Below are 23640 nucleotides of genomic sequence, written 5' to 3' on the forward strand. Positions count from 1 at the left end.
AGAAATATCTCTCAATTTAAATTACTGCTCAAGCGTATTTTTTTGTCTAAATACAGTATAGGATAATTAGTATGTATTAAAATATGAGAGTAGTACAGTATTGAGAATGATAGCAATGATGGCAGTGATGGTGGTATCAGGGGTAATAGTTGTAGTAATTGTTAATTCAATTTGACCTATGATGATGATTATGGTATTAGATATAGGGGCCTATAACAGTGATGATGATGATAATGATGATGAGTAATAATAATAATGATGACAATGATGATAATTATAATAATGATGGAGAATAAGTTAATAATAAGGAATTATGGCGATGATTATTATTATTATTTCAAACAAACTTATATGGATCCTGGTATATCTATATGGTGACACGGCTGTGGTATTGTTTCTTGTCTATTGATTTGTGTATTTTGACTATGGTAATTATTTGTTTGGATTGTTTATTGCAATTCCTTCTATTTTTGAAACTATTTGAGGAATTTTGCTTTTGTTGTTCGTAGGATAGGCATTTATTGTATAAGCTTTCAGCTTCAGCCTATTCCTTTTGACCACCTCCAACTACAGTATGTTATTGTAACCTTGTGTTGATAAATAATTTGTAGTTACGGTTAAGATGATCAAATTAACTAAACAAAAAAAATACTGTTTCAAAATCTAAATGTATTATCTATCTACAGTATGACATTAACATTAATGCACTTACCTTTCAAAGAATATTTTAAAACCAACTCTCAAGTCCATGACTATAGACAATCCGACCATCTCCATCCTCCCTTTAGCCATACCACTCATAGCCAGTTCTCCATTAAAGACAGAGGTTCTATACTCTGTCTGGAATACACACATACTGTACTTATTGCCAATTCCTCATCTTCACTCAGTAACTTTAAACATACATTGATGAATCAAGCCTCACTTGCATCTACCATATAGTGTAGTCTTACATCTGCATACACATGATATGAATGTGCTGCAGACACACTCACACATCCACAAATTCAACTGCACACATCACTGTTTTTTTCATTGGCACGTTTGACTGTCAAGGTTTTGGCCTCCAGGAAGACACCCTAAATACAAAGCTAATGGAAGACATCATTGCACATGACAACCACACCAAGGGGTCTAATGAAGTAGTCACCTCATAGACTGGAGGGGAAAAAATACAAAAATCACGGCACGTCGGCACTCCATCTTTAAAAATATTTCCTTTTTTTGTACTGTTTTAATAATTGTGCGAATAAAAAAAAAAAGTAGACAAAGTCAGCTTTATTTACGAGGACAGTAGTGTCAATACAAGGCAAAAGGAGCTAGGGGAAAGCTCAAACAGTGCATGAACTCACATACAAAAAAAAGAGAGATCCCATTGTAGCGTTCTGATTCAATTGGTACTGTTGGATTTTTCCCTTTCATTCTTTGAAAGCAGTAAATAATATAAAGTTTCAGGAAAAAAATAAAATAAACGATTCATAGACAACAACCCACTTTCACGAGGGCTTAATTTCTTTTGTCTCCATCATATTAATTAATATATAGTACAAAACATGCATCCCATGTTATTCCAGAAGAGCCAGTCTTACAATGTACACCGATTGTACAAAATCTAACTGCAGATCATAGTTTAAAAGAAAAAAAACATTTTACATACACATCCTTCACAGACGCTGCACGCTAAGACGTATTTGGCTATTCCTATTATCTCAGACATGGAAAAACCTAATTTCAAGCTACAACATGTTTAATACACCAAATATTACCGTCTGATTACAGGGCCATTTTCACAACAGCCTGAGGTAAGCTTTCAGCAATTGAGACATAGCTCAGATTCATATGCTAAAAAATAATAATGATATCTAGAATGTTATGAAATAACAAAAAAATATGAAAATTCCTCTCGATTTAACGGTCAAACGAGAGACACATTACTGTACTTAAAAAATATTGTTTTAAAGCCACTGTTGCTTGTTCTCCACAATTGTGTTGTAAACAAGAGAAAATGACCAATAATGCCTCAATCAAAAGTGCCAGAAAATTACTTGAAATGTTTTTTCAAAGCCACTGTTGCATCATCTTCTTCACAATTGTGTTGTAAACAAGAGAGGATCACCAATAATGCCTCAATCAAAAGTGCCAAATTACTTGTGATCCCTTTAAATTAGAATGAATTTATCTGATCCCATGATTGACAGGCTCAGTCAGTATTAAGTAGTAGTGCAACATGACTCCTTCCACAAATGCAACAATTAACAACAATAAAACCAAACTAAAACCAAGGAAAATGAAAAGAACATTCAATGTTCCCTTTTCTGCTTCCGGCCAATGTCTATCTCGTCAAGGCCTGTGGCTGATCTGGATTCCTGCAGCTCTCGCAGCTGGGCATGTGTTTTTGGCTGCTTCTTTTTCAGTTTCCGCAGGTGGATATCAATTGGATCGAGCTCAGGTTCTGTGGCGGGGACAGGCAGGTAGCCTCCGTCCCGAGGCAGGCATAGGCACCAGCCAGCACCAGCCAGGTCCAACTCGCTGTACTCAAAGCCAGCCCTCTTGAGCACCTTGAAGTCCACCATGTCCTTCGATTGGCTCATGTCAACCAGGAGGTTCCAGAAAACACAGCTCAGAATGATGCCCAGCAGCTGGAGAAGATGAGAGATCTCATTTTAAACTTTGTAAATGTTCTTTTTTGAGTTCCCTAAATGAGGCATAATCATTTCAGCAAATACAACCAAGCCATTCGAGTCTCAAATAAACTACAAAATAATTTCCTTGCTTATGTATATTTTCCTTACTTATGTATTTGTCAGTTTTCAGAACACTGTAGCTCAGCATGAATGTGAGAGGACACCCACAGCAATCTCTTATTAATCTAACTCGGAGCGTGTAAACATAATATAAACACTATACCTTAGTACACATTAATTTCACGCTACCAGGCTTGTGGAACAATCAGCCTACAGATCTATGACTCTCAACAACTTGTCACGACAAAAACTAATTAGCTTTGATACGTCAAATGCACTAGAAATGTGCTGGCAAGGTAGAAACATTTGCTAGGGAACCAAATAAAAACAGAAAAATAAAATGTTAAGCATGTCTAAAATGGGTTTGCATCTAATGTGAGTGGATTCCAGTTCAAATTTGGTGGAAAAGCTGTGAGGTAGGCTCTCTTGTAATATTTTGAACACTTGAACAGACTAAGATGGATGTGACACGAGGAGTGCAGTCAATAACCCATGTAGTTCATTCTAATACTACCAACGTTTTCCCTTCAAAAACAGTAGGTCGAGAAGCGAAAAGACAAAATTCATGATTCTGCGTTCACATTGGCAGCTACAAAGATACAAGCTACCATTATTTTGCAAAGGAAGCCAGCAACATGAGGATACAAAAACAAAACCAACGTTGCTACTACAAAAGTTACAATAGCCCAAAGCTTCAAAAAGGTTGAGACTGTTTCAACTTCGGATACAAAGCTACAAAAATGCTGTGTAGCTTTGAATCTTTTGTATTTTCCAGTGTGAGCAGCATTAAATTCCAGATGCAGAAACTGTTTGCATGGCTTCCCACAACTTAACTAGCATTGGTGGATGAGGACCTTCCCCAGTGGTTTTATTTACCTAATCATCTATGGCTGTACGTGTTGTAGACTGGAGGCAAATCATTAGTCATTTACTGTAGGTGGGGCTTGCTCTGAAGTCTGTCAATACTTCTTCCATTAAACACTGGCAGACTGAGGGGTGCCGATGGCCGAATTATTAAGGTATGTACCGTATACAGGTAAGCTTTCATGCAGCCTAACAGCAAGTCCTGGGACATTTGTTGCATGTCAGTCTCCAACTCATTCCCTATTTCCTGTAAATCTTCTCTGTACTTTGTATCGGAATAAAGCCCCAAAAATATCTTTACTTTTTTTAAAATAAATGCAAGACTGGTGGAGAGAATGAAAAAGCTGATGTTGAAAAAGAAGGCGAGATGCACCTTGGTAATTGGATAGACCTCTTCAAACAAATACAATTATTAAAAACTGGATTCAAAGAAACATGTTTTGGGGAAATTTTGCAAAGATACAACTTAGATTGTATGTCCTTCCTGCTACAATATTAAAAAGAAACTTCCAGTAATGCTGCCAAAACACCCCAGCCCAGGAGATGCCCATACGTACATAAATTAACAAACTGGCAGACATATTGTTGCTGGGAGGCTGTCAAATGGAAATTCACTTTCAGAGAGAACTTTCTAATGTTTAACAAGTTCAATTATCAAGGGTGTTTGATTGGACAGACGGCTTTTGAGAGTGACACACACGCATGTTTTATATTACCTGTGGCAACCCTATTGCACAGCAGAGTGCAACAGTGATTCCAATATTATCACCCATCCAGAGGTTGACAGCATGGATGCAGCCACGCACATGAATTAGTTCGTCTAGGGTCTCTCGCTGATGCTCCTGCAAAGCCACAGCAGAGAAAAGAATGTCTTTAATTTCATACTCGAATTCAACAATGCCCCATCTCCTGAAAATCTAAGTGGTTCAGGTTGAACTCTGAAAAGATCAATATTACTCCAGCACAGCTGGTAGATGATGAATGGAACAGACTCTTTTGAGAGTTTAATAGAGGTTTGAGTACATGAAATGAGACTACCATGACTCATATCGTCATTATTAAGTGTACAAAAATGGAACTCTACAGATATCGAATAAGACAGACAGATATCTAATAAGACAGACATATACAGACATATTTTAAGCTTGTTGAAGTGATGCAGAACTTTGGTAGAACCATGTGTTGTATATTGTAAAGCATTCTGTGATATTCTGTGGCATCATCTAAGATTAAATAAAATCAAACATGACAGTAGCATCACTTAACTACTACTGTACATGTCAATATTGTATCCTTTCAGTGTGAGTATTGTACAGGAAAGCTTCTCATGAAATCAACCTCAACTCTTGTACTACTCCAGGGGTTCTCAACCCGTGGGTCGCGACCCCTCGGGGGGTCGCCAAATTATTTTAGGGGGTCCCCAAATTATTAAAAAAAAAAAAAAAAGATTTTTTTTTTAATTTTATTTTCACGATTTTTCAAAAATTGCAGACCTACAAGCTCATAGCGCGCCACCGAGTGGCGCGCTATGAGCTTGTAGATCTGCTATTTTTCAATAGCTAAATTATAACATAATGCTTAAAACACCAAAAGGGGTTCCCGCCCAAAATGGGTTAAGGTTATTGTAGCAGTCAATTTATATTGGGGGTCGGGAGGGGGCGGGGCGGGGGTCCCGAGACATTGCCAAAGCATTTCCGGGGGTCCCCGGCCAAAAACGTTGAGAACCCCTGTACTACTCTAAACCTGTTTCACCAGGTACAGTAAATGCAATTAACTACCTGATAGAAAATAAAAGAGTTTCGGTGTTATTGTTTCAAATGTATTTCCTGCTGTTCCATAGTACTTACAGCCAAACAGAAGAGTAGAGTAGAAAGAGAACATTACAGATTAACCTTTAATTTTATGAAATATGAGTCCATTGGGGTTTTATGGAAAATTACAGAAGCATGTATACTAACTGCTAGTTTGACCAATTGAAATTCTCTAAACATATTTTTCATTTCATCGTGTCTAAGCAGGTCTCTGCCCTTGGCCTTGAAATAAATTGTCCTGTAATATATTTGCAAAAACAAATTGCCTTCTTAGTTATGAAAAAGTTAATAGAAAAAGAGAAGAAAAAGTTGTCAGTCACCGCTTGGAGATATGCACTTGTAAACTACAGGTAGTTTCACAACAAATACAAACAATAATCGTATATAATTGAGTCTTACTACCGTTTCATCAAGTGTCTTGTGGCCACACAGAGTGTTGATAACTTCTCCCACCTGCACAAAGGTCAGAGAAACAAGATTTTAATTTGCACATTTAAACATACACACATATACAGAGGACCATGAGTAAGACAGTGAGATGTCCTGTGGGATCAGGTGTACCCGTCTACTGCCATCCAGAGCATGACCTTGAACCTGTGAAGCTGACAGGAGAGCTGGCAGCTATGGGCAAAATGATAACCCAGGAAGACCTAGGGGCTCCATTTTTGTCTGATCTTTCTAAATACCCTGTTTTGGGATTTAGCAGTGGGGAAGGGGTGTTCCCCCACTAAAGTTGGTATTTTGGTTACCTGTCTAAATCCCTAAAACACCTCCGTTACCCGTTATATTATGCATAGGTGTGGTTTGGGCGTTACAATAATTAAACCAATCACCAGTCCACGTGCCATTGCCTTTAAGAGATCCCATATCCTTTGTCCGTTATGCCCAGTTCTATATTGCTTCATAGGCTTACGGTCTATAGCTCATGGAAGAGCGATGTGTTGCTGCCTTGAAGTCTTGATGCCGTTAAGGGACAGAGGAAGCTCCTATATTGGTAATTTTCGGGCTGCGGCTGAATTGCGGGCCGCGTCGCGGGTAAAGGCAGCGACGAAATTGGAGCCCCTAGAGTCCTAGACAATGTTCAGTCTCTCTAACTATTCTCATATCTCCAGGGTATGCGTTGAGGTATTACGCGCGCGCACACACATGTGCATGCGTGTCTTCAGCTCTTATTAATTATCTAGCAGAGCTCCAATGCTCTCATTGGATTATCAGTGATTTGTGAAGGGTGGAACAGCAGAGATAAGATAAGATGGGTGTGCTGCTGGCAGCGAGGGACCATACATTTAATTTACCCCTGAGATTTAAGGGGACATGAAGAAATTCTCCAAAGCCCACGCCAATACCTGTGAATCAGGTAGTGGCATGGGCTTGTCTCACATATAAGTAAAGCTGGCTGGAGATCTCCAATACAATCAATTAATTCCCTTTTGGCTGTAGATAATGAAAGGTGCAGACAACACATGTAGTAGATAGCTTCTGTGTTTGGTTTTCAGATAGTAACTTGCAGTCAGTAGTGAGGTCTATTGGAAGTTGGAACAAATCTCAATGAAATACGTAAGCAGAGATATTGGTTGTCTTACTTGAAAAGGACCTTACCACCTTAATCAGAAATAAAAATCTAGATATATTTCCCCCCTCTCTTTAGATTGCTTTTTATCAGGGTTTCCCCACAATTATCTATTATCCCAAGCACTTCATCGAACCAACAGCAGAAACTTTAATAAAATGGCACATTCAGAAATCCTTCTGAAAAGAGGGAAATGTAGGTTGTAGGTAGCTACAGTAAGTAACCTGCAAACACAGTATTTCAGGCCACATCTGCTGTTGCACTTTCTGTTACAAGGCAATATAAGTGATATTTTGTTGGGTAAAACAAAGGATTAAAGCTCTATATTCTGATAGTAATCATTTCTACAGTATTGCTACATGCATAAGTGTTCAATCATGAGTCTCACTGTCTCTCCAGCACTTTCAAAATCAGACGTACAAAATACATGTTCAATCAGGAGTACCCAGCTTTATAATGTTCCAGTTCCGATTGTGTGTGCTCACGTCTTTGAGTCATCACTTCCAAATCCAATCACTAGTTTATCCTGTATTCCTGATTGAATAAAAGTGGTATCCCTATCTGAAGAAACACTATATGTCAATGATTGCCATCAGAATATAGAGCTATTTAACACTTATTTTAATGTCAAAATATTACTTATTACACCTTTAAGTTGGGAAAAAAGTAGTACAAGCTAAGAAACAAAATTGGAACTGTATAATGTCTTCTGTATTCTAGTCTGTGCAGCCCGACTGCCTCTCATCCTGCCTTGGCCCATGTGGTTCCATTGCTGGCTGATTAACGCTTGCTAAATTGGTTACAGTGAAATGTACAGAGCTCAGTCACAGGAGGGGAATCTGGAGACATGCGTACCCAAAGAGAAATGAATCTGGAGACATGCGTACCCAAAGAGAATGAATCTGGAGACATGCGTACCCAAAGAGGTTGAATCTGGAGACATGCGTACCCAAAGAGAAATGAATCTGGAGACATGCGTACCCAAAGAGAAATGAATCTGGAGACATGCGTACCCAAAGAGAAATGAATCTGGAGACATGCGTACCCAAAGGGAAATGAATCTGGAGACATGTGTACCCAAAGAGAAATGAATCTGGAGACATGCGTACCCAAAGAGAATGAATCTGGAGACATGCGTACCCAAAGAGAAATGAATCTGGAGACATGCGTACCCAAAGTGAATGAATCTGGAGACATGCGTACCCAAAGAGAAATGAATCTGGAGACATGCGTACCCAAAGAGAAATGAATCTGGAGACATGCGTACCCAAAGAGAAATGAATCTGGAGACATGCGTACCCAAAGAGAAATGAATCTGGAGACATGCGTACCCAAAGAGAAATGAATCTGGAGACATGCGTACCCAAAGAGAATGAATCTGGAGACATGCGTACCCAAAGAGAAATGAATCTGGAGACATGCGTACCCAAAGAGAAATGAATCTGGAGACATGCGTACCCAAAGAGAAATGAATCTGGAGACATGCATACCCAAAGAGAATGAATCTGGAGACATGCGTACCCAAAGAGAAATGAATCTGGAGACATGCGTACCCAAAGAGAAATGAATCTGGAGACATGCGTAACCAAAGAGAAATGAATCTGGAGACATGCGTACCCAAAGAGAAATGAAGGAAGCAAATTGAATCCATATGCTGACCAAGTTCACCCATCTATTTCTCTCTCCATCCCTTTACTCTTTGTAAACCAGTTTAAACTTGCACCAGGGAGTGTATAGCTGTGTACTCTATGAATCCCGGAATATAGCCTAATTTCTGCTAAATTAAGCTTAATCCCTTGTCTAGTCATGTTAATGATATACATATATCTGTCTAAGTATATGAACCGTATGTACACAGAACAATATTCGTTGTCCTCCTCTAAAAGTGCCCTGAATTTCCGGTGATTCCGGTGGACAATTGAATGGTAGTCTGTCAAGTTGTGTCCTGTGCCCCAGCTTTTCTTGAACCAAACCACAGACCTTCAATATCTGTTATCAGCACCCCATTAAGTGCTGTTTTAAAAAAAAAACAATTAGCACAATATGTACAATGATGATGTTTCGTATTATCATTCTAAACCTACCAACCTATGTTCTTGCATACAGCTGAAGAAAGTTGAAGAAATTGCAGATTGAGGCTTTAACTTTAGCTTTTATGAAATATCCGAAGCAATTAGGGTTTTATGGAAGAGGTTTCTGAACATCAATCTACAATTTAAGGAACAGAACATTCTTTCTATTGCTTTCTATTTTGACCCATTTTAATCTTATACAAATGACTGAAATTAGACATGATACAAGTTCAAATATTGTCTCTCATCTCTTGCTTCTATGATCTGTTTGTTTAGCAATTCCATTTATTGTCTTTACATGGCCAAAACAAGCTAATTCTGTCATTATAAAAAGAAGAAAAACGAATAATTTGATCCCGGGATTAACATTGGAATGTTGTGGCTTCAATGTGGATCTCGGATATCATGTGGCCACCCTGCGACGGCAGTCACAGGGTGGTTAAGGTTCCTGCCCAATCAGAGGCCCATTGACTTGAATTGTAAAATGTATATTAAATATTTAAAACTGTATAAAACACATACATTAAAATTAGCGGAGGTACTTCTGTGACCTACCGATTGGTCCAGAGATGAGCTCAGGACAGACACGCACACAGACTGATCCTCTTATAAGATGGTTAGACGCTCTGCAGGAGGCTAGCTGTCTATAAGGTAGGTCTGTGTGTTGGTATGTATCCTTGTGTGTATGTCTCGCAAACCACTGGACCGATCAGCAAGACATGTGTTGCCAGTATGCCTTTTTTCCCTTAAAGGGATCGTGACATAAAAAAAGGTTTTTGTAATTTGTCTTAGGTTTTCTAAGCTCAATTGCACCCAAAAAAACATTCAGAAGATGTTCTGTGGTCTGGAGTTTTCTGGCTCCCTATCCCCTATTCCTAATGATGCATATTTAAAAAAAATATTGCTGCAAGGTTAATTAATAGGGACAATACAAAGCATCATATTTGAAAACAAAGTTAACTAAGTTGCTTGAAGTGTACTTGAATCTGTAGTGTGCTCTGATTTTCCTGTGGACTGTGATGTAAGAGTCCACAAATGCCATATATGACATAACAATTTGCCCAGGCCCCAGAAGATCCACTGAATGTTCAAAGTTTAGGTTGTGTGGGTGTAATTGAGGTCTGACGACCGAAACGTTGCAATAAAGACCAACCTAAGTGAAGACAGTGTGCGGGATTCTCTTTTTTCTACCTATCAGGTCATAAAACATAAAATATAAATACAAATAAATTAAAATTAATGTCATGAAAGCTTTAAGCTTATTTCATCACCGTCGCTGCTGCTTGTGTTACATAAATATTGGTGACTTCTGTGGCACTGGTGAACCTCCGTCAAGGAAAATTCACTTTCCCCAAACTAAAAACCAGGTTTCAATTTCTATAAATCGATACTTAGCCTTGTTCGTATTTGTTCATGTGCTACAAGGTTCTACTAAATGTAAACATTGCTTGTACAGTTTGTTGTACATGTCATGGGTTTGGTTTAGAACTCACCTTGCGGCGAAGGCAGCAGGTATATGGAACCCCACAGGCCAGAGGCCCGGTACCATTGCAGAAGTGGTACTGGTTTACCCCCCAGTCCTTATACTCATCCCCTCCACAACATGAAAACTGGGGGAGGTAAAATACAAACAAATAGACATTTAATATTTCAAGTGTATGCACCATCACCAAATTTACCTGGCATAAGTTGTGAGGTATCGCTCAAATACCCATTTCAGTCAATAAAACATCTACTGATGCGATGCACAAACTTGGGCACATCATCAGTGTTATTTCCTGGAGTCATTGATTTTTTCGGTTCTTGCAACAGACACCCTCCTCCAGGTGACCAGACCCCGGCCTGTGTCCAAGTGGCATGCTACTGCCCCCACTGTCTCTTAGTTGGGGCTTAAGGTGGCAGGTGAGCTGCTAGCAGAATGGGTGTTGGCGACACCAGGAGGCTCTGGGCACTGTGGTTTGCCTTCGGGCCTGACTCCTGACCTGCGTCTGGCCAGATAAGTGTCTTATGTGCGTTGCGTCGTCGTTGCCGCTTGGCATCAAAACCCTCATTAACTATATCATAATAAGTTTGTGATCATGAAAAGACATAGTTTAAAAACTGAAATAAACTGTGTTAAAGCTTCAGAAAATTACCCAGAACGAAATTTATGCGATGTAATGGTAGAACACATCTGAAGCTTGCTTCAATGGCAGCTAACACCTTGGAGATATAAAGAAGCACTTCACAGCTGGTTATCATATTCAGGCAAGGACATAACAGATCTGCGCCATTTGATGGGTAGAAATCACATCCTATCAACAAAACAAAAACAAAAAACAGTGATATACTCAAGCGCTTTAAAGAAAATCCTTTCAAGTGAGAAAAGTGAGCACTACTGTAGCAGGCACATCTAAGCCTGAGGACACTCCTCCCTGACCCTACTCCCTTATGCCTCTTACACAGATTTAGGCTTGATTTCAGCGAATGGGCGTACCTCTCAATTCTGCCTGAAAATGCGGACTGAGGTTTCGTACTGCTGCTGCTTGGGAAGAGAAGCATTTAGGGCAAAAGGTAAAAGACGTGGGGTCCAGGGAATGAACAGTGGCAACACTCAATTAAACAGCATCTTCTAAAACCCAGGTGCCGAAAATCCAATCAATTGCCTACTTTGACAAACTGACCCCAGAATAATAGACAACTCTATCTCGATCACTACCACTGTGTTGCCCTTTTATTCCTCTTTGTTTTATTGGATTCCTCTTTGTGGAAACCCTAGGCGGCATACCCCTGTGAAGCTGAAAAGACAGAAACATGACTGGTTGCACAAATAAGTATTGGATGATGTGACATGGAGGGAGACAAATAATTATATATTCTTGTTTTGTTTTGTTTTTTGACATATTGAGTTCATTTTAACTTGTGGGGAAATGTATACAAAATAAACTGATTTCAGAGTGTTATATGAACACAACTCTAAACGTTTGTTCAAAGATTAAAAAAACAAGTTCTCCAAAATATGCAATTCAAACTCAAAGGTCTGGTCGTGTCACGAGCATGCTGCTGGAATTGCATAGTGTGAAGTTGTGTGCTGTCAACTTCACATAGGAGTTCGATGTGTGATATTTAGTAGATGAAATATGCAGTGTAAAATGTGTATATCACGTCTACGTCCATCACACACGGTGTGCTTAATCTGTTCTTTTTGGAGAGTGACACAGCTAGGCTTTATGGATTTGGTGATACCTATGACGATGTCAAAGCTTGATGGAAAAAATGCTGACTGTGTAAGCACTGTGCAACACCTTATGGATTTGAACATGATGGCGGTAGTTATTGAAAAAGTTACCAATTTAGGTAGAATACTGCTGACAAGTTATAACAATGTTCTTCAATATGGCGCAGTGCTAGCCTAGCCTCGAATAGCCAGCCTTCACCTGCCTTTGCAATGCATATTGCCCCAGGCAGATTAAGTCTGGCCCCTCTCAATTGTGCAAGGACTTCACAGCCGAAGTGGTGACGAGCCAACCAGATATAAACAACCTGGAACCAGACTATAACCAACCAGGGCCCAGTATGCAAATACGGGGTGGGACATTTGCAGAAAAAAAAATCTAACACTAGGTGCGGTTCCATTAAGCCTTTGCGAAAAAAGGAAGCGTATGTTCATTAAGTCGAAAAAAGAAAAGCGAATTGTCGGTGTTTCCATTAAACTGATAAAATGCGCATATGACATAAGTTCATTAAATATGCAGTAGTTGGCACTGTTTTGCCAGTAAAGTGAGGCTCATGTAAAGTATAGTCCTAATCCATGTTCACACCATTGAACACGTTTAGGTTGCTTATCTTATGCAATGAATATAAATATATAAGAATAGATGAAGCGTAAGCATGGATCGAAATCGAATAGCCTGCAGGGACCCGGCAGCTATATATAAAAGTTTAGTCTACTACGCTACTCGTAGTCCACGTGTGTGTGTGTGTGTGTGTGTGTGTGTCTTGCATCCATACAGTAGCGATCCAGATATCAAAATGATCGGATCGCCCCGATCAACTCGGGAGGATTCAGACTTCATAAGGGATCTTTGAACACACTACACAATTATTAATCGGACGGGTCGGGTAGTAGTAAATTGGGACCTTATCCTCTCCCTCTCTCTATCCACCATCCCATGCACCGTTCACTCCACGGCCTCCCCATCGTTTTTTATTTTATTTTCCAACTGTTCAAAAGCGATATAATGCGAGTTCAATGCTTTCTAATTAAAAACCTTTTCCGCAAGTGTTTCCATACACTATTTGCGCATTTCCCTTTTTTCGAAAAAGCCTAAATCCGCAACCTCCAAGCGAAAAAGTGTGTTTGCGAAAAATGGAGACTTATTCGCATATTGATGTGTTTCCATCCAGGAGATTTTGCGCAAGAGCCTTAATGCGCATAAAAACGGCTTTATGGAAACGCACCTACTGAGAGGGACGAGACTAATATCCACGTAGTGATATTAGTATCGCTATGCGAGGCTAGTGCAGTGCCACAGCTCACTGGCCAGACCTTCTTGCTATTTGATAACAGTCACCTGCTGGTTGCCACCGAGATGTATGCAATTGAATATTATGAATAGGGCATAACAAACCTCATTAGAGCTCAGCAAAAAAGTCATGTGTATTAGAGAGAATAACATCGTACTTTCTGTTGTACGTAATCCAAGATGTTTTTGAAGTCCAGGTCATCGTAGTAGTGCTTGATTCCCTCTCGTATGCTGTTCTGAAACATGGCAGATGTCTACACACAGATAGACACAAAGACAAACCAAGAAGGATATATAAAAGAGATGTAGTGAGTAGTACTAACCATTTATCAGACTAACATACTGTACTGCAGTGAGGATTTTGTCATAAGAGTCTAGTTGGAGACTATGCGCAGTTGGATGGATTACATCGTCTCACTGGCCTTGGAGTAGCTACAGTGCATTGTAAGTGTGTAGGTCTGAAATGTTGCAACTAAATGAATCATTATGCTGCGTTTCTTTCCATCACTGCACGTCTAACACTCATAGCAGCGGCACATCTTTCTAATTTCCTAGTATTAGTGAAGAAAATCCTCAATTGTTGAACGAGTGTTGCTGTCACTTCACTTCAGATCAGATGGATTTTACCTGCAATTAATGTGTGCATGTGCATTGTGAAACTACCTAGGCGCCTAATCCAAACAATGTTCCCCCTAAATAACAAGGTATCACCTGCACCTGCCAGCAATAAGACCAACTTGGAGAAGGTGTTATTATTATGGTCACATAAGTACTAAATCTGTGTGGAAAAAAGCGTTGTGTCATGATCGCACCAGACCACACCTCATTTTAAGACCAATTCACTCCCGTACTGCATCAGGGGGAGGACACGGAATGTGCCCTGCGAACTGCGATAAGCGCCACTGCGCCACACTGCAGATTGCACCAGGCGGAAAATAGGGCCCCATGTGTCATAGATGTATCGGTGTGTTTGAGCATGGGTGTGTGAAAGAAGCTTAAAGTCTGTCAGTGTGGCTGTATTAATAATCAAATTGTCTGTGTTTGCATACACAAGTTAAGAAGATACACTGACCTTCTTCTCAAAGATGAGAGCGATAATCAGGGCCACCGCCTGAAGAAGCAGCAGCACACACAGAACACACAGGAACTGTGGACAGAGATAAACTATAGTCAACACTAATACATGATGACCATATTTAGCAGATTTCACACACACACACACACACACACACACACACACACACACACACACACACACACACACACACACACACACACACACACACACACACACACACACACACACACACACACACACACACACACACACACACACACACACACACACACACACACACACACACACACACACACACACACACCAGATGAATTCCACATCTGGTTTGTAAACAGATTAAGTATAGGCCTACACACACACAATAGTGTGTGTGGGACCGGTTTGCAGCCGAGTGTATGGCGGCTGGGATGAGGATCAGTGTCTCCAAATCTGAGGCCATGGTTCTCAGCAGGAAACTGGTGGATTGTGCAGTTCGGGTAGGGAATGAGGCATTACCCCAGGTGAAGTAGTTCTAGTATCTCGGGGTCTTGTTCACGAGTGAGGGGAGGACAGAGAAGGAGATCAGCCGGAGAATCGGACCGGCAGGGGCGGTATTGCAGTCGCTGTACCACACTGTTGTGACGAAAAGAGAGTTGAGCCAGAAGGCAAAGCTCTCTGTCTACCGAGCAATCTTCGTTCCTACTCTCACCTATGGTCATGAAGTGTGGGTCATGGTTTAGGGCAGGGGTTCTCAACCTTTTTGGCCGGGGACCCCCGGAAATGCTTTGGCAATGTCTCGGGACCCCCGCCCCACCCCCTCCCGACCCCCAATATAAATTGACTGCTACAATAACCTTAATAATAGAGACAATACACCATAAATAAATACTGAAACCATATATAATCATTAGGGAAGGTGTATGCATGTACTATGTGTACTATATGTAAACTCTTCATTTCCACTTTCCAGCCATTCAGTTTTCTTTTTTTTGAAAATAATTTGGGGACCCCCCAAAATAATTTGGCGACCCCCCGAGGGGTCGCGACCCACGGGTTGAAAACCCCTGGGTTAGGGTAAGAATACAAGCGGCCGAAATTAGTTTTCTTCGACGGGTGGCTGGCATCTCCCTTAGAGATAGTGAGAAGTTCAGTCACACGAGACTAACCGCTGCTCCTTCGCCTGGAAAGGAGCCAGCATAGGTGGGGGGAGACCCCGGGGCAGACCAAGGCGCAGTTGGAGGAAACACATCGACTCACTGGCCTTTGAACGTCTCGGAATCCCCCAGGAGGAAGTCACTAATGTTGCTCTGGAGAGGGAAGTCTGGAGCGCTCTGGTGGAGCTGTTGTCCCCGCGACCCGACTGCGGATAAGCGGTTGAAGATGGATGGAAGTGTGGAAACAACTGTTTTGTGGTAACCATGATATGCAACTAGTGATTTGTTATTAGTGTCATTACTTGCGCAAGCAGAGCGTGCAAGTCATGTTTTCAGTCAGGTGCTACGATGCACGTGTTTGGGGCCAGCACATGTTATGACGTCATATGCTGGCCCCAAGCTGACCGTGCAGGTGTGTTTTTGTCATGCTACGAAGCATATGTCCCATGACGTGATGAAGATATGTACCAATGTCCCTTAGAATGCACGTGATATGATGTCATACGGACATACGGAAGCTGACCGTGCAGGTATGTTTTCCGTGAATCGTGATGAAGATTATGTACCAATGCCAGGGTATAATTGGTTGACGATGGTAACGTAATGATGATACGTTTCAGTGTCAAGTACATACGCATCAAACCACCCAGCCGATCACATTATACCACCAACCACTCAGAAAACGACATATACATACATATAGACATGTACACATATATGGACATATGACGTGATGAATATATGTACCAATGCCATGGTATAGTTGACGGTGACGTAACGATGATTTTACCATACTTAAAAATATTACTTTTTTTCCTTCAGAAGCAAGGTACGTAGCAAATAGCTAAATCTAATAATTCAATATGTGAGACTAAGATTTGAAAGTTTATAGCGGTCTACAGCACTTGCACGCTCTGCTTGCGCACTAGTAGGCCATTTATGGCCTACTTGTGTGCAACAAGCAAGTAGGCACTCGACAGAGTGCAGTTCTAGTTTATTCTGCACCTGGCTTTTGTTGTAAACAGCACCTTGTGTAGGTACAGTATGTGCAAAGAAATGTAATAAATGTAGTATAGTAGTTGGCAGCCCCCGTGACCCCCCGTCAGCCCCCGTGACCCTCCTACCCCACCCCACTGAAAATCACTTCAAGCACACCTGCATACAGTCCCTCCACCCTTCCTCCTCGTCCATCTCTCACCATGTGTAGCAGGGTCTTGTTGTCTCTGAGGGAGCCCACCATACCGACGAGCGACACGGTGAACATGACGAGGCCCAACAGGATCAGAACCACAGCTGGTGCCAAGAACACCCCCTCCAGGGTGCGGTTCTTCTGACGCTCCACCTCTGCATACACCCCCACACACAGCACGCACAGCCCCACCAGCTGAGAGAGGGAGAGAGAGAGAAGAGTTCACTTACATTTACAGTATTTTAAAAAGGGGGATTCATCCATCCATCCACCCATCCCGAGTACTGTATGTCAAGATGCCATTTACAGGAAGCACATAACTCATTTAGGATAATAAAACCGATCTGCCTCTGACTATCCACAATGTCTAACATCATTGTGTATATATTGTAAACACTAAACAACATAGAAATATTGTTCCGTGTTTGACAAGCCAAGGCATATTTTAATTTAAGCGGAAGTGAGATACGGGGAAGAGGAGACAAAATAAGTGAGCAGATAGAATTACACTCACACCTTTTCCATTTTTATTTCTTAAAAGAGTGGGGGGACAAATCCCTTCATCTATATTGAAACAGACAGAAGTGTGTGTGTGTGTGTGTGGGGGGGGGGGGGGGGGACACCAAGAGGATAACTGAGAAAGACAAAAGAGAATAGACTCTTGCAGGAACCCTAACCCAATCCCAAGCCAGCATTAGGGTTGCAAAATTGAACCAATCAACATTGACATTGACCTAAGTCTTGCACACGCACGCAATCACGCACGCACGCACGCACGCAGGCAGGCAGGCAGGCAGGCAGGCAGGCACGCACGCACGCACGCACAAGGGCGAGAAGCGTTCTCGTCTGTACTGGCCATATAATAAGGAGCATGTCTCGAGTGTACATGGTTTGATGAGGTGAGATCAAGATATGGAATGTCAGAACAGATCAGCTCCATATATGGAGATCTAAGGGTGGTAGCGTGGAAATTCTCTTGCGTGTACAGGGTTGGATGAGCCGGGCCTTAATTTTCAGGCCTGTTGAGAACTCTTAGTTTTCACCGGCTGCCAGGCGCAGCTGCACTAATAACTTTGGGGAAGGCCCATCTAGAGATTGAATGGACAGGTATCAGTCAAAAGGGAGACATCGAAGAGGAAGGATGGATGAGGAAGGATCAACATATGGAATGTCTGACATATATCCATATATGGAGATCTAAGGGATTGAGGTTTGAGGTCAGATGTGGAGTTGCTGCCCAATATTGACATCAGGGATCTCCATATATGGGCTTAATTGCGACAGCAGATCACATTTACTATGACATCAGATGTCATAGTGATGTCACGAGACCTGGACACCATATATGGGGGCTTTCCCATTTATGGGGATTTTGAGTGATACACTGACAGGAATTACACGGGAATTACACGTTATCATAGTAGATGCGACCTTTGGTCGCAACAAAGGCTTTTGTGGGACTGAAATCACCAACACTGACCAGTACTGTAAAAAGAGCACTCAACCACTCCATGCATCACTATCAAGGACAGGTATTGGAAATGAACTCACATTAGCAGAAAATATTATCACACAAAGCAACAGGGAGTGTTTTAATTTGCACTTGTGTAAAGGCATACATATATTAAGGTAGGCTTTCCCCGTTGACCATCCCTATAAAGCCTAGCAATTTATTCTTATCATAGTTCCTGTTAACCGCGTTAACTAAATTCAACAGCCAACAGTAAAACCTTAATTAAATATACACAGCTGGCTCACAGCCAAATGGACAGAGTTTCTGTCTGTTCATCTTAACAAGGCTATCTTGTAGTAAATCACCACACAATTAGGTATGACGATGGAGTGGATCAGAGACAGAGACAGAGACAGAGACAGAGAGAGAGAGAGAGAGAGAGGCAAGGGGATTGATAATCTTTGGATGTTCTGGAGTCATACTTGATAACTGCTTCAGGCTCAGGGTACTACATCCCTTCCATGCTCTATGGCTTGGAAACAGGTGCCACTGAGAGGAAGCAGAGCAGGAGGAGAATTGAAGATGCTATGATTCTCATTAGGAGGGACAAGATAAAAAATAGTGCCTATGATAGAGCAATGACTACATTAAAGAAAGAGAGGCAAGGTTTAGGACCTGTTTGGCCATGTGCAGAGGAGGGGTAACACTGAAGATGGAGCTGCCAGGCAAGAGAAGAGGGAGGCCAAAGAGGAGGTTTATGGATGCGGTGAGAGAGGATCAAGGAAGATGCATAAAACAGAAACAGTCAGATATTCAGTCTTTCTATGCCAAAGAGTGAGAGGGAAGTAAAATCAACCCTGAAGGGAAACAAGTTCAACCGAAAGAAGAAGAATATTTCTATGGCAAGAGAATGAAAGGTGAAACCTGGTGGCTCATACTGTATACCATTTGGTCCTTGTTGTGAGTGTGAGGACTCATTTTCAAATCGTGCTAAAAATAAATATTTGTGGCATAATATAAGGGGGTCTATTGTGCTATAGGGGAGAACGGGGTAAGATGAGCCAGAGGGTAAGTTGAACCACCCCCTTTATCTAGAAAACTGTTGTCATGTGACCTTAAATCTAGTAAGCATCCATCATTTACACCTGGCTGTGAAGTTGGGAAGCACATGGGGAAAGTAGAAAACATTATTTTACACAAAAAACTGTTTTTTGTAGGTCAAAGTAAGATTTCGACACATCAGATAAAATTACTGTTATAACAAAGCAACATTTACCCAGGTCTAAAATGTAATATGATCCTACATGTTGGTGATTTGCCAATGGATAGAACCATGTGAATAATTTAGCAAAGAAATTGTCTGAAGTGTTATTCTATCGTCATGTTTTTCTAAAATGGTGGCTGTGGGTAAAAAGAAACCAGATGTCCAGGGGTAAATTGAGCCAAGTGCCAATTATCTAATGTAATCCTGGGCGCTACACTTCCTCTGCCAACCTGGGGGGGCAGCGGACTGACCTCATGCCTCCTATGCATGAGGAGTCCAAGCTGCTTCTTTTCACCTGACAGGGGGGGATTTCCCTGGCCGGACGTAGCGTGTGGAAGGAACACGTTATTCCGACCAGTTCCTTTCCCCTCCATCAGGCGCCCCGGCTGGCCAGGGGGAGGTAGTTTTAGAGACCAGGATTACTGCATGTTTTTGTGAGGGTACCAACCCTAGGGGACACAGGGAGAACATGCAAACTCCACACAGAAAGGCCCTTTCGCCAACCCCACCTCGGGTATGGGCACTGATGGAGGAGGGAACATGCCCCCAGCGCCCACAGCGGGAATCGAACCCAGGACCTTCTAGCTGTGAGGCGACAGCACTACCGACTGTGCCACCGTGCCCCTCTGAGCCAATTTTCTTAATATGAATATTGTATTAACAACTGCAAATATTAAAAGGTTCTGAATAACAAACTTTTTTTAAATTGTCTGTATTTAAACAAAAGGGAAGAGTGTTATTAAATTATTTTCATGAAAGTGAATACATTATCTGTTCAAGTTTAAACTTTTATCATTTATATATCATGTGGTTCAATTACCTGGGGCAAATTGAGCCACATGACCACTCTTCTTTTTAATAAGTCATATTGTCATGGCCCTTTGTCATAGATGCTTACTCATCATTTCAAGTATTCCTGAAATAAGGGTAGATATTTAGATTTTACTGCCAACTCATTTTGCCTTGCTTCCAGAACAACTTAGGCAAAAAGTGGCTCATCTCACCCCGTTCTCCCTTACTTTTAGTCTGGGACTCCACAAGAGTAGCTGTGATTAGCTGCGATTATTTAGATAGATAGAGAAAGGGGGGGGGGGGGGGGGGGGGGGGGGGTGAGAGATTCAAAGCCACAGGCCCTAAACGGTTAAAGATTCACCTGTGATGTCATGACATACTTTTTATTTGTGTTTTCTCTATTCACTTGGTCATTAAGGTCCACAGAATGAGAGGTCTGCTCAGTCTACAGTATATGGGATGACTCACTCATCTCCTTGATAGCCAGAACCCTGAACCCAAGCGGAAGAAAAACATTTTCATCCACCTCATAGCGACTCTCTATACTGTACTGGGTACCAAACAGCTGCTTTTATAGGACAGACCATGAATGTTATGTACAGTAGGCCTACCTGCCAAAGAAAATAAAAAATGTGTTCTGAAAAGCAAGGTCTGAAACGTCATCCTCATTGAAAAACGTGATCTCAAAGTGTGTTGCTGGATATTATCTTTTTTCAGAGCCACAGACGACCTCAGCTGACATTGGCTGGCAGATGGTATCAATTTCCCACGCTACCTTAAGTCAACCCATGGGTCAATTATAGCCTTAGATTAGATGATGCCGAGGATAAATCCAACTCTTGAAAACCATCTGCATGCAGATTTGACAAACAATAAAGCCTTAAAATTAGGCCAAGTCAGGTTGTTAGGCCAGTCAGATAGCATCACACCGCTCGCCGCCTTTCCATGTTGACATTATTCAGCAGTATAATTCATCTTGGGGCTGCTGTCAAATAACATTCAATATGAGGCATCATATGTCCTATTGTGCATTTGTGTTCCGTCTCTATATAAGTGAAGACAACACCTCGATTCAACAATCGTCACCAATTTGTACCACACTGGGGTTTTATTCGCGCTATTGTATAAATAATAACATCACGACATGAAATGCTTTGATTTGAATGTCCAACAATGGCAATTTCAGACCTTTTTAGGTCGACAGAAAAACCCTCCCCTGTAATCATCCCTTTTAGATGCAACGCCATAGAGAGCCCTTTGTCAGCATGCCGTTTACCGGCTTAATACACAATGAAATAGATCCATTACTGTCCGATTCATTTGTGTTTCCAAAGAGATCCACCACTGTCCGTTTGTCTAAAATGAGATAATATATTATTTGATAAATAAATAAATAAATGGCAACACTATAGCCGATATTCGCTAGCACGGTCAGGCTACCCCGGGAGGATGCTAATGATACATGCAGTTCATGGATGTTGGAATAATAATACTGTTGAAAGGTAGTACTCGTAACAATAGAGGTTAAACAGACTTACCGAGAACAGCATGGAGTAAATATTTAAAGTGAATTTGATGAAATAATAGAAATGGTTCGTTTTCCTCATGTCTGAATAGGAAGGCATGTCTGCTAAGATTAGCTAGGCTATCTAACTAGCTACCTATTTTGCGTGCTCTACGTAGAAAAACAAATTAGACAAATTAATCCAGCTTTGTAACAGCCAATTGGTTGAATGTAACATATATCTGTCCTTATTCCTCACATTCTATTGGGTTCTTATGTCCATGTTACGAGCCCATACACTTCCGTGCGGCTGGGCTATCCACGCACGCTTTGTTTTGACTACATTCTTAAAGGGACAGTTACCTATGGTGACACTTGACAGGTCCGTTCTACACACGAAGAACCAGAAGCAGAGCGCATATCTCCGCCAGGCTGTGCTACTAGTCAAAGCAAGGCTTTTTCAAACGAGGAGCAACACAATCAGCGGGTCAGTGGGTTTCTCATGTGAACACACAGATGGCAGGCAATCTACACCTGCTTCAGCTGTGTCAAGTCATTGTCCTGATTATCCTGATCAGTGATTACTTTACACTAGCCAATAGCCTTGGAACAGCTGTTGTCAATCCGTTTAGCATACTTTAACTAACTAAAGAAGGTGAATGGGGCCAAGAGAAGTCTACTAGATTCCTGGTCACAACTGTCCGTGTTACAGTGCTTTGAACCAAAACAAAGCGACGCTGAGGTTTTTATTTTTTTAGTTTTCATCATCTGGTCTAAACCACGCCTTGACCGGATCACACAGGCGATTTAGGAACACAGACCAGCCTTTCCTCCTAGGTGGAAAGTCTGGTGACACAAGGTTACTTAGCTCAGTTCATGTGCTTCAGTACCATGGACACTGGACAGCTCACCTGTCCACTGTACCTCTCTGGACAGCTCAAAGTTCATGTGGTCCAGCACCATGGATAGAGCTCACCTGTCCACTATACTATGTGGTCCAGTCCAGCACCATGGACAGAGCTCATCTGTCCACTGTACTATGTGGTCCAGTCCAGCACCATGGACAGAGCTCACCTGCCCACTGTACTATGTGGTCCAGCACCATGGACAGAGCTCACCTGTCCACTGTACTATGTGGTCCAGCACCATGGATAGAGCTCACCTGTCCACTGTACTATGTGGTCCAGCACCATGGATAGAGCTCACCTGTCCACTGTACTATGTGGTCCAGCACCATGGATAGAGCTCACCTGTCCACTGTACTATGTGGTCCAGCGCCATGGATAGAGCTCACCTGTCCACTGTACTATGTGGTCCAGCACCATGGATAGAGCTCACCTGTCCACTGTACTATGTGGTCCAGCACCATGGATAGAGCTCACCTGTCCACTGTACTATGTGGTCCAGCACCATGGACAGAGCTCACCTGTCCACTGTACTATGTGGTCCAGCACCATGGATAGAGCTCACCTGTCCACTGTACTATGTGGTCCAGCGCCATGGATAGAGCTCACCTGTCCACTGTACTATGTGGTCCAGCACCATGGATAGAGCTCACCTGTCCACTGTACTATGTGGTCCAGCACCATGGATAGAGCTCACCTGTCCACTGTACTATGTGGTCCAGCACCATGGATAGAGCTCAACCCATCTCTCTCTCC

General features: G+C 41.8%; 1 protein-coding gene across 3 annotated transcripts; it reads right to left on the reverse strand.

Moving 5' to 3' along the window:
- Positions 1–1255: 1255 nt before the first annotated feature.
- On the reverse strand, positions 1256–22477 carry LOC306933469 (tetraspanin-15). Of its 3 annotated transcripts, none has more exons than XM_079515708.1 (8): positions 22343–22477; positions 16976–17161; positions 14639–14713; positions 13725–13820; positions 10555–10671; positions 5822–5872; positions 4325–4450; positions 1256–2639 (listed from the first exon to the last, which is right to left on the reverse strand). In XM_079515708.1, exons 2-8 carry the CDS (start codon positions 17039–17041, stop codon positions 2301–2303), a joined length of 870 nt encoding a protein of 289 aa, XP_079371834.1. In that variant the 5' UTR covers positions 17042–17161; positions 22343–22477; the 3' UTR covers positions 1256–2300. The 3 variants fall into 3 exon arrangements, with proteins under 3 accessions (XP_079371834.1, XP_079371835.1, XP_079371833.1); XM_079515709.1 differs by lacking the exon at positions 22343–22477 and adding an exon at positions 22239–22315; XM_079515707.1 differs by lacking the exon at positions 22343–22477 and adding an exon at positions 22014–22308.
- Between the last annotated feature and the right edge of the window lie 1163 nt (positions 22478–23640).

The sequence above is a fragment of the Electrona antarctica genome (assembly GCF_951216825.1).
Source record: "Electrona antarctica genome assembly, chromosome: 12".
In the NCBI taxonomy this organism is placed as follows: Eukaryota; Metazoa; Chordata; class Actinopteri; order Myctophiformes; family Myctophidae; genus Electrona; species Electrona antarctica.

What these genes read in the sequence shown, in the direction of transcription:
- LOC306933469 (XM_079515707.1), bottom strand. Translation starts at nt 22,100, where the DNA reads ATGCCTTCCTATTCAGACATGAGGAAAACGAACCATTTCTATTATTTC. An exon ending in TTTACTCCATGCTGTTCTCG is followed by an intron (nt 17,162 to 22,013) that starts GTAAGTCTGTTT and finishes TCCCTCTCTCAG; the next exon opens with CTGGTGGGGCTGTGCGTGCT. An exon ending in TGGATTACGTACAACAGAAA is followed by an intron (nt 10,672 to 13,724) that starts GTACGATGTTAT and finishes TACCTCCCCCAG; the next exon opens with TTTTCATGTTGTGGAGGGGA.